At 36.7% G+C, this 12,659-nt stretch overlaps 1 protein-coding gene across 1 annotated transcript in view; it reads left to right on the top strand.

Moving 5' to 3' along the window:
• Positions 1–12,659, top strand: part of LOC106140005 (protein Skeletor, isoforms B/C) — a 60,872-nt gene that overhangs the window by 32,940 nt on the left and 15,273 nt on the right. The window contains exons 3-5 of the mRNA XM_060951062.1: positions 6,697–6,928; positions 10,131–10,242; positions 11,558–11,776. Of these exons, the coding sequence (XP_060807045.1) occupies positions 6,697–6,928; positions 10,131–10,242; positions 11,558–11,776 (563 nt within the window). The remainder of the gene's footprint in view (positions 1–6,696; positions 6,929–10,130; positions 10,243–11,557; positions 11,777–12,659) is intronic.

Genomic DNA, 12,659 nt, shown 5'->3' with positions numbered 1-12,659 from the left:
GACTGTTGGCTCTGTCTACCCCGCACGGGATATAGACGTGATTATATGTATGCTATTCTGGAGAATTATATCTAATAATATGAACTTGTAAGTGTAAATGTAAACTTGTGTGTAACCTGTCATGAAAATTTTAAGAGTGAACAAAAATACCTACAAACTAAATGTGCGTTAAGATATTAAGTATTTGTTAAATCTGACGTAGTAGGCACCTTAATTTAAGTTTTAAAATTTTAGGTACCTAGACGACATGTTGTATGAAATCCTGCAACCCGAAATCTATAAGCACATTATCCCACTCAAGTCTTTATCAATCACGGCCAAACTCGGCTCCCTTCTCTGGCACCCCTCCCTGATTAGCATAATGTGAACTAGGGGTGTTAATTAAAATTGAAAGTCAGATAATTATTTTTTTATTTTCCTTTGTTTTTTTTAATATCTTTTTGCAAAGATAATTAATTGAAAAATTGGAGGCATTTTTCTGGCATTTTAAATGGGACCATTTCCATCTCTTTCTAAAAGGTCTTTCCATCTCTGTCCCAGAAATAACGAAAAAAGCTAAGAGTAATAAGTACGTAAATGATTGCTTCTTTTTCTTCTTCACATTTGGAGAGGATCTGATCACGGATCCTGGATTGAGAGAGTCAGGTTTTTACACGAAGCGACTCCCATCTGACTTCAAAAACCTTTACAGGGGAACCTAACCCGTATTGAATCGATCATGGTTACATATCCAGTCACCTGAATGTGCAGGTTTCCTCTCGATGTTTTCCCTCGCCGTAACAGCATCGGTTAGTATTCAAACTAATGTGCATATTTTGAAAACAAGTAGTAATTGGTACATGGCCGAGGTGGGATTCTAATCTGTCTAAATTCTGTCTAATTTTATAACTGTCAATTTTATTCATGAATGAATACACATAAGTCGTTGTCAAAAAAATATTCATTATTAGAAGACATTTCTAACATCACTTAAGAATAGTCATACCTTTTGGTTTCATAACATTGGTTGACGTCAAATAAATTACTTAAAACTGAGTTCTCTGCCGCTTCCAAAGCGTCAACTTTAGACTCATTCAGTTTTTTGTCATCTCCTTAAATAAGAATAAGAATCACAAGTTTATGAATCTTATCCTTAATCTCCTTAACCTTGTCTCTAACATTTTTCACCGATGGAGAAGCAACTTGCACACAGTACTATGTTTTCCCTCCCAAATAAACCGGCGCAATTATATGAATTTTACGTAAATAGGTAGGTATATTTTGAAATATATTGTAGATACCTAACTATGGTCTTGCAACCGTGGGAGCAGACGGTCAAAGATGGTCATATTGATAAGTTTTAGATGCGTTACTTCAAACAGATTACGTACATTGGTTTGTTGCCGTGTAGTTCCCGGCACCAAAAAAAGAATAGGACCACTCTATCCCACGGATGTCGTAAAAGAGACTGAGGGGTAGGCTTATAAAATTCAAAATTTTTATTCATTACTATAGGATACTATATACTGTTGGCTCTGTCTACCCCGCAAGGGTAGACGTGATTATTTGTATGTAGTTTGTTGCTTACCAATGTTCTAACTGTGAGACAAAACATTATGAGGAAACCTGCACGTTCAGGCAATAGATGTGTAATCATTATGTATGTGAATCGATGGTCGAATGCGCGTGGAAGTCTCAGGTTCAAATCCTACCTAGACTATGTATAAATGACTCTTTCCTGAGTTTAAGCACATTAGTAATAATAATAACCAATGCTCTTACGGTTAGGGAAAACACTGCATATTTAGGCTATTAAATTTGTATTAAATGCTATTTAATGCTTACCCCTGCAAACGTTGCGGAGGTCAGATCAGGTCAGGTCAGGTCGTTTCACAAACTTAATGTCACAAAAGAGAAAATTACAAAGATTGATCGAAATAGACAAGACGGTCTGAAGCTGGTAGCATTTCGATAAAAATACATATTTATGAAGACTGGAATTCTATGGAAGGTAACTCAAAAAGTTGCCAATCTTCTAGACATGGGATATTGGAAATTAAACCAGGCCTTTCACCTTAGAACATAAAACTTAAAAAAACCTCGTCAAAAAAAAAACTCGATAACACCAACCCTTTTAAAAACTTTCAAACCTTTAAAAACGGGACATCAATCAACGCATTAAAATCTTTCTCGAACCGGTAACGAGCCAGGCGGACTAGCGCCTCGCCCGGGATTCCCCGCTATTTATCTAATATCCTAAGCACCCCCGCTATTAAGGGATATTTTGATTGACATGCGCACCCCCGAGAGTTCCAGACTGGGGGGTGGGGTAGGGCTGTTTTAGGGATGTGTCATTTGGTAGAAACAATATTTGTAGCTTTTTAATTAATATTTGCATGCACATGCCACGTCTATATCCCTTGCGGGGTAGACAGAGACAACAGTCTTGAAGAGACTGATAGGTTACGTTAAGCTGTTTAATTAATGTAGGTATATGTTTTACTACTAGTTTTCTCCCGCGGCTTTCATTACCTATGGATTAAATAAATCTAAATCGGACATTTGTAATTCTATTGTTATGAAATAAACTAACATTTCTATTAAGGTTTCAAACAGGAGGAAGCTGTGAAGATGATTTTTGACTGATTCTGGATATCTTTTATTTTAACGGGTTTAGATAGAGAAAGGTACTTTCTATTCATATAGAATCTGATAAGACACCTTTTATCGTTGCTGAGCTAATGATGAATGTTTCTTATGAACTTTATAAAGGTACCTACATAGAGATCATTAGTAGCTTTAATTCATCGTTCGTTTTCTTTAATCGATTCCTTTGGCCCTAAGTGTCAGTTTTCAAAATGAATAGAAATCTGTCTTTTGAGAATTATACCCACTGATCAAAACACTACAGTTACGTTTCAAAAAGGTTAAATCACAAAGGATTGTTCATTTATTACAAAAGTCGCTTTTTATTCTTATTACAACTATACTCACTTCAACGACAATTATATTTTTATTTTATAAAATGTTTTTTTACTGCCGAGCAGGAAATACGCTTTCCCCACATTTCCCCAAGCGACGCAGCCCTACGGCCCCGTCCGGGGCGCCCCTCGTGTAACGCGTCCGTAAGCCTAACACGGTTTGCGACGTTTTGATACTCATTTGTTGCAACCGTTGCTAAGTTATCGTCATTACTATACTATATAATGCTTGAGATATAATCATGTTCTCTTGTATTTATTTCGTTAATTCTAATTCATTCCTTTAATCTTCTTCCCCTTGGCTTTCTTCTATCTCTGCTGTCTACCTGTCACCCTTTTCTGTGTACTTTCGGTGTACTGTTTTGAAGTCAATTCAAGTGTTTTTTAAATAAATATGCATACATACATACATAAAATCACGCCTCTTTCCCGGAGGGGTAGGCAGAGACTAAATAAATATCATGTAGTTTTTATCGGCAAGGTTTTCTTTTTTATTTCAATTTTATTTGATTGATCGCCTACAATTTCCCCACTTTTCCCCAAGCGACGCAGCCCTAAGCCTAATACGGTTTGCGACGACGTTTTGATACTCATTTGTTGCAACCGTTACTGAGTTATCGTCTCAATGCAATATTAGGATATTGGCATGGGTGTGTACTGATCATGTGAAAATACGTTTCTATGCATATTTCTTTATTTATTTTAATTATATACTAGCGACGCACGGAAAATTCGGAAAAAATTATACATAAAAACCTTCCTCTTGAATCACTCTACCTGTTACAAAAAACCGCATCAAAATCCGTTGCGTAATTTTAAAGATTTAAGCATACAGACAAACAGACTAAAATAGCGACTTTGTTTTATACTATGTAGTGATTTATGTAAATACTTATTATAAGGAAAATAAGAATCAAACTACATCTAGGGAAATAATGAGAAATTCGGTACAAGGGCACTTCTTACCTTTCTATTTATTTTTCTTTTTTTTCTTGTTTGTTTGAATTCTTCTGGGAACGGTTGACATACATACATATAACGTCTTTATCCCTTAACGGTTGAACAGAGCCAGCAGTCTTGAAAAGACTGGCACAATGTGGCTTTCAAGTCTTTCTATAAAAAGCGACGAATTAAGCGTCACCCACAAAAGAATACAGGTTATTCGCAAATCCCACGGGATCTATAGCTTTTACCGGGATGAAAAGTACCCTATGTCCTTCCCCGGGCTCTTAATAATACGAGCTATTTCTCAAAACGATTAATTATTAGATTTATAAACAAACGAACAAACTTAGGTACTATCGCACTCATAACATTAGTTGAGACGAGACAGAGATTACCTATTGCATACATACATACATATGGTCACGTCTATATCCCTTGCGGGGTAGACAGAGCTAACAATTTTGGAACGACTGAATGGCCACGTTCAGCTATTGCGTATATTGCAAAACTAAATATTCATATTATTTGACCGGGTGAAAGCAAAAACATTGACTTTGTGAATTTTCATGGCTACTCGTTATGTTTGCATTCCATTAACTGTATTTGACTTTGTGCTATACATGTGAATTTATATTCATAACGTCAATGCAATAGTGCCGTGTGGTTCCCCCGGCACCAATACAAAAGAAGAATAGGACCACTCCATCTCTTTCCCATGGATGTCGTAAAAGGCGCCTAAGGGATAAGCTTACAAACTTGAGAGTTTCTTTTTTAGGGGATGGGCTAGCAACCTGTCACTATTTGAATCTCAATTCCATCATACAGCCATGCAGCTGAATGTGGCCTTACAGTCTTATCAAGGCTGTTGGTTCTGTCTACCCCGCAAGGCATATATACCTGTTTACATACATACATAAAATCACGCCTCTTTCCCGGAGGGGTAGGCAGAGACTACCTCTTTCCACTTGCCACGATCTCTGCACACTTCCTTCGCTTCATCCACATTCATAACTCTCTTCATGCAAGCTCGGCGGATTCGGGTTCTTTTGACCTGACCCTTTACCAGGACGTCCTGGAATACCTGTTTATATACCTAAAACTTTATACCTGTTTATGTGTATATATATGTTTGTATGTACCTACATAGAATACATCACAACAGGGTATAAAGCAAAGTCGGTTCCTGCGTCTGTCCGTTTGTCTGTATGCTTAGATCTTTAAAACGACATACCTAACCGATTTCGATGCATTTTTTTTAATAGAGGAGAATTCAAGAGGAAGGTTAGGATATGTATGTATAAATGCTATTATCCGTTTGAAGCGGGGACGTGCCGCAAGTAAATAAAATCAATGTCATATTTTGTGAATATGGTTAAAGACTTAAACATTGTCGAAAAGAGATCCATTTATTCATTTTTTTTTAATACAGACATACATTAATCACTTTCGTATTCCTGTAGAAGTAGACAGAGCCAACAGTCTTGAAAAAACTGAAAATCCACATTAAAATTCAAATAATGACAATTTACTATCCCATCGCCTGGAAGAAGAATTTCAAGTAATTAGCTAGGTATTCCTTGATTGACTTTTGCAGTCTGCACATTTTTTTTTACTTCATACATATAATCACGCCTCTTTCCCGGAGGGGTAGGCCGAGACTAACCTTTTTAACCTCATTCTCATTCAAAAAAAGATTTTAACCTCATTCTTAACAAAAATGTGACCTCCTTTCTATTCTACGTTTTAAAAAAGAAATGCCTTCGAAATTTAAACTATTTCTTCCATCCCCGTGCGTGATCGATGTAGCTTTCAACTTTATTGGTTCGTAAAGTCCGTCTTCATGCCAATTTGCATCTTAACAGTAAGGTTTAAGCTTCATTATGGAATGGGATGGACAGTCGTTTAAGTTCTATATGTTATATTCAAGACGATTGTCCCCTTCGAATAGGAAATTGTCGTCACAATGTATTGTATACCGCTGCTTGTTCCGTGTTTTTGGAATGGATGCATAGAATTTGGAATGATGTTAAACAATAGAAATGTCTTAACTGACGAACTTGCATTAATGTCGATGAAGCGAAAGAATTTTGCAGGGTTCGTGGTAATTGGAAAGATGTAAAACTTTAGAAAAGATGCGTCGTCGTTAATTTTGCAACAGCCATTTGCACTGCAAATTAATAACATATACCTGTGTATTATTATTTTCTGTAGAATTGATGAGAATAGGAATGATTACAAGGTGTTAAAACAATATAAATTAGTTAATGATAGAAAACGCGTAATTAAATACATAACTTGAATTTTAAGTTTTATTTTATAAATCTTTTATGTTCATTCAAAATATAATGGAAAAGTCTATCTTAAAAATTTGGAAATTATTTTAAAATAACTATGCCATCAGTGAATAGACGTAGACATAGACATAGTGAGTGACGTCAATAAGTGATACCTTGTATTCAATTTTGAAGATAAATCTATTCCATTAAAAAATATGGAAAAACTTCGGATTAAGACATCATATCCATAAACGCAGTAAATAAGGTAGCCGCTACAAATATAAAGTTGAGGACGCGAATTTTTGTAGATTAATAACGCGATTATTTCACCAAATGTTTTAGTTTTTTTTCAAATTGGTGGGATACTTTTCAATTTCAATTGCGTGCGATGAAATTCTATTCAGTGATATGCGCTTGATTTCGCTAGATATTCCGCTGTGGCCGACTCTTTCGCTTCTTTACAGCTACAATATGCACCTTGATCCTTTAAAAAACTTCAATTTCCTTGTCCACAGCGCCAGTACTATCACGAAGACAGGAGCCCTACTACGGTCGCCTCATCGGCAGACTGACGCAATACGCGCACGGGATCCGCGGTACCGTCTACGCAGTCGACGAAAGCACGATATACGTGCGTGGATTCGCGTACGATGGTACGGGACCCGACGCTTATTTCTGGGTTGGGGACTCCCCCCAGCCGTCGCCTGAAGGCATTTTGGTGCCGTACCCTGAGGATTATACCACCAGGTAATAGAATATCTTTATTTTGTGTTTATATATATGTATATAATCACGTCTGTATCCCTTGCGGGGTAAACAGAGACAGCAGTCTTGAAAAGACTGATAGGCCAGGTTCAACTGTTTGGCTAAATGATAGAATTGAATTTTATATAAGTAGAGATTCATATTAGCCTATCCCTTAGTCGCCTTTTACAATATTATGGAAAAGAGATGGAATATTGAATTAAGTAGGTATAATATCTGGTGAAACAGAAACTTTGTAATAATTTTCCAAATCGAAAAAATAAATTGTTATTGAAACAATAAGCTTGATTAGCAAATAATATTATATTGGCGCCTGAAAAAAATACTCATGCAAAATAATTTTGAAAATAAGCCGTTCAGCTGAACTTAACCATCAAGTCATTTCGACAGTAAAGGTTCTGCATACCCCGTAAATTAAAAAGGTACATTGGTACGTCAACCCTCCAGCGACTAAATCCCCCAATGCATTTGTATTCAAACTCGTCCGCGTATAAATTTTATTTCACCCCATGACGAATGATGAGGGTCTCTCGATTCCCGATACTCAAAATGGAGTTAGGGTCGAGCAGTTTAAACCCAAAACATGCTGAGAATTTATCACTTATTCTTTAAGGAAGAGATTTTATCTTAGTGCTATGTACAAATAAAAAAAAGAATAGGACCACTCCATCTCGATGTCGTAAAAGGCGACTAAGGGATAGGCTTATAAACTTGGGATTCTTCTTTTAGGCGATGGGCTAGCAACCCGTCACTATTTGAATCTCAATTCTGTCATTAAGCCAAACAGCTGAACGTGGCCTATGAGTCTTTTCAAGACTGTTGGCTCTGTCTACCCCGTAAGGGATAAATACGTGATCATATGTATGTATGTATATTATCTTCTAATAATTGTATATCCTTGTAAGGGTTATGTTTAAAATTGTATAGCGCACTGGCCGCTTAGAAGAAATTTAATATTTAATTGAAGAAAACTCTAGTGATCTTCTTTTGTTAATTTTTGACAATGATTGTCAGGAATTAGAATTACTCACGATATGTTTATGTTTTAAGTTTTTATATTATAGTTTTATTTTTATTTACCAACACTTAGTTATTTTATTTTATCTCGGCATAGGTATTATCTAAACATGGCATATATGTTTAGATAATTAAGCCAGGATGTAAAATAAAAAATTGAATTGACCACTCCATCTCTTTCCCTCGGATGTCGTTAAAGGTGACTAAGGAATAGGCTTATAAACTTGGGTTTCCTCTTTTAGGCGATGGGCTAGCATCCTGTCACTATTTGAATCTCAATTCTATCACTAACCCAAACAGCTGAGCGTGGCCTATCAGTCTTTTCAAGACTGGTGGCTCTGTCTACCCCGCAAGGGATATAGACGTGATCATATGTATGTATGTACCAAAAGTTTTTTCTGGCTTTGTCAAAAACCATTAAATGATGGTGTCGTGTCTAAATGTTCCTACCGTCGATTATCGTTCACATCATGAATGTAATTACTATTATTATTGTGTCATTTAAAAACATTGGAATTATCGATTTGACTTCGCCACAAGTAGAAAATGGGGTTTTTACCATGACTTTCTCAAAAATGATTTGAGTTTTTCTTTTACGGCGATGGGCTAGCAACCTGTTACTATGTAAATCTCAATTCCATCATATCGAAACCAGTAAAACTTTATAGATTCTTGTGACAATTCGCCATGTCTACCTCGTAAAGAATAAATAAATCATGTACTTATATGATTCTTATTTTTTTTTCCTAATGTTAACCGTTACATTCTTCTTACTACCTAAGGGATAGACTTATAAACATGGGATTCCCCTTGTGCAACCTGTCACTATTTGAATCTCAATTCTATCATGAAGCCATACAGCTGAAAGTGGCCTTTCAGTCTTTTCGAGACTGTTAACTCTGTCTTCCTCTCAAGGGATATACATGACTATATGTATGCATGTACCCTCACCTCTCCGGAAAAAAGCCTACGGGTGATCCTGGATTGGATAAGTCAGGTATTTACTCGAAACGACTCCTATCTGACTTTCACAACCTTCTTATAATTAGATCAAGGCAGAAGCTGCACTATGCGAATGTGCCTTATCCCTTAGTCGCCTATTACGTCGTCCATGATAAATTGCAAGGGTGTACACTTAATCGCCAAGCTTTTAAGCACCTCCTGTGGCTTCAAAACATCCCAATTTTCTCCAGGGAATTGCAATATAACCTTATAACCATTAGCATACGAATGTATAATACTATAATTGTGAGGGTGCGCCTTCAAAAATTATGTAATACAGGCAAATTGTTTGACAATTAAATAAACATAACCGCTGGGGAAGCTCTGCTGGGGTGGGTTTTAAGGGAGGGATGTTTTATGTACGTTCTTGTTCATAATTACGCTTTAAGAGGAAAATTCTTCGGGAAATTTAACCGGGAAAAATGTTTATAATTGCTTTAGACATACATATATACGTACATAAAATCACGTCTATATCCCTTGCGGGGTAGGCAGAACCGACAGTCTTGAAAAGACTTATAGGCCACGTTCAGCTATTTGGCTTAATTATAGAATTGAGATGCAAATAGTGACAGGTTAGAGTTGTTTTTGCTTTGTGAAAAACCATATTCATACGCGAATAACCAATCATATTATGAAGTTACTGGCACCTGTACACGCATATAAATATCACGTCTTTACCCCTTACGGGGATTAAATTATTCCTCCTTTAGTGCTTCAATGATGCCCAAAATAACTATTCCACGCGTGCGAAGTCGCGGGCACAGCTACTAATAAATCAATATATACATCCATACATCACGTCACGGTCACGTCTATATCCCTTGCGGGGTAGACAGAGTCATCAGAGACCAACAGTCTTGAAAAGACTGAATGGCCACGTTCAGCTATTTGGCTTAATGATAGAATTGAGATTCAAATAGTGACAGGTTGCTAGCCCATCGCCTAAAAAAAATCCCAAGTTTGTTATCCTATCCCTTAGTCGCCTTTTACGACATCCATGGGAAAGAGATGGAGTGGTCCTATTCTTTTTTGTAGATATTGGTGCCGGGAACCACACAGCAAGGAAAATATATAAAGTGCTTATATTCTAAAGTGAAGGAAAGCACACGGCATATACTTAATTGGTAAACAATTGTTTGAAATAAATACTTGATTGTTACAGAGATCCACCCGTGCTAACGGCGCACAGTAATTCAGACATCCTGCTGAGACTGCCCGGCGGCAGGAGGCTTAAAGACATCAAGTGGATAAGTGTGTGGTGCCGGAGGTTCACTGTAAGTTGTTTTGTACAAACACATACCTAGTCACGTCTATATTCATTGCGGGGTAGACAGAGCCAACAGTCTTGAAAAGACTGATAGGAGATGTTTCATACACTGTACATACATTATACATATAGTCACGTCTATATCCCTTGCGGGGTAGATAGAGCCAACAGTCTTGAGACTGATAGATGTTTGGCTTTATAATAGAATTGAGATTCAAACGGTGACAGTAAAAGATAAATCCCAAGTTTATAAACCTATCCTTCAGTCGCTTTTTACGACATCCATGAGCAAGAAGTGGAGTAGTCCTATTATTTTTTTCTATTGGTGCCAAGAACCACACTTTTTGAGTTTAAGGCTCTGTTTGACCCGCAAGGGTTATAGACGTCACTATGTATGTATCTATGTTTATTTCTTTTATAATTGTAATTTAGCTACCAAACGATGTCAAACCTAAATGTATCATTCCGAAATACCTACTACTTTCTGATTCTGACAATTGAGGCATATTATATCGATTGCTTCATACGCGCATGCCCAAAACTTTGGCGCCAAAATCTGACATTCAGCCGGCTACATACTGCCATTGACATTTTTAAAGGCAAAGAAATAGCTGTAAGTTCAAACTTTGCCAAGTCACAATGGTTATATTTTGTGTATTATTCCAACTTATAATTTATTTGGCAAAGTAAGTTTATTTGTTTGTTTGTTACCTCTTCACGGGTTATATGGTGAGCTAATCTTCTTAAAATTTAGCGTATAAAGAAGTCTATAAAAGAACTTACCTTTCGTCCCGGTAAAAACTAAAGTTCCCGTGAGATCCATTACTTACATCACTTAATATTTTTCATATTTTTTGGATTTCACAACATTGGTTAGCGTCAAGTCTATACTAATATTATAAAGCTGAAGAGTTTGTTTGTTTGACCGCGCTAATCTCAGGAACTACCGTTTCTATTTAAAAAAATATTTTTGCGGTGAATAGACAATTTATCGAGGAAGGCTTTAGGCTATATGACATCAAGCTGAAACTATAAGGAGCAAAGAAATAATGGAAAATATGAAAAAAACGAAAATTATTCATCCTTTAAGGCTTCAATGATGCCCAAAACGACTATTGTCTATTCCAAACGGACAAAGTCGCGGGCACAGCCAGTAAATTAGTAAAATTCCAAAAAAAAATGCGAATAACAAAAGAGGAACAAAAAGACAATCAAATTAAAGTTGTTGACAGAAGGGCCGCTATCTTACCATATGCTGTCTAACAGACAATGATAATTATTACTCTATTATACCGCAACATGACCAACAAAAATCGTTCCAGGTGAACTTCGGCGACGTCTTCATCCCCCAAGGCCTGGACCCCCCCAGGCCCCGGGTCCTGCCCGAGTTCAAGCGCCTCGCCCACGGCCTCCGCTCAGGCAACATCAGTGTCCTGGACGCGAAGACGTTTTACATCCCCAACCTGCATTACGACGGCGCTGGTCCTGACGCATACTTTTGGGTTGGCAATGGGTCTGAACCTAGTCCTTTTGGGACCAAAGTGAGTTGAGCCTTCAACCATATACATACATACATAAAATCACGTCTATATCCCTTGCGGGGTAGACAGAGCCAACAGTCTTGAAAAGACTGATAGGCTACGTTTAGCTGTTTGGCTTAATGATAGAATAGATTTATTTTCAAAATTGGATACAAGGTATCATTTATTGACGTCACATCACTTAAATCTTATTATAACTACTACCGCTTCCAAAGCGCATGTGTAGAAGAAGCGGCGGAACAAACTACACTGCAGCATTAGATAGAATTGACATTCAAATAGTGACAGATTGCTAGCCCATCACCTAAAATAAGAATCCCTAGTTTATTAGCCTGTTCCTTAATCGCCTTTTACGCCATCCTTGGGACGAAATGGAGTGGTCCTATTCTTTTTTTTGGTGCCGGGAACCACATGGCCCTTTTTTAACATATTACCACGAATTTTTGGTAAATTTTTGTCATAATAAAATACTTGCTCAAGTTACAGTCATATAATTTTATCTTCTTTATGAAAATGTCATCTCTTTAGGAGTTGGTAAGTATATACATAATAAATTTTAAACGGGATATTATTGTTATTCATAACAACTTTAAATAATAATTTATTGTTTCGAGAAAAAAAACTTACTATGTCTTTAGTTACACCCCTTTAATGCACACATTTCTTGCAGTAATCTGCATCATTTTAGATTTCTGTGATTCCTCTTCAGAGTCAGCGAATGGATCAAAGTACAACCTTAAATATTAAGGTCGCTGCTTCCTTCTTCAGAATAGTGAAGAGAGACGTCACTTAAGATACATAGATAAAAGCTTTATTCACTATCACAATACATTTGGTTACATACCTAATTAACAGTTATGACAAAGGTGAATGTGCAATGTGT

The sequence above is a fragment of the Amyelois transitella genome, chromosome 23 (assembly GCF_032362555.1).
Source record: "Amyelois transitella isolate CPQ chromosome 23, ilAmyTran1.1, whole genome shotgun sequence".
Classification (NCBI taxonomy): domain Eukaryota; kingdom Metazoa; phylum Arthropoda; class Insecta; order Lepidoptera; family Pyralidae; genus Amyelois; species Amyelois transitella.
The sequence above is the reverse complement of the archived record's forward strand: the minus strand, read 5'-3'. Positions and strand labels throughout refer to the sequence as shown.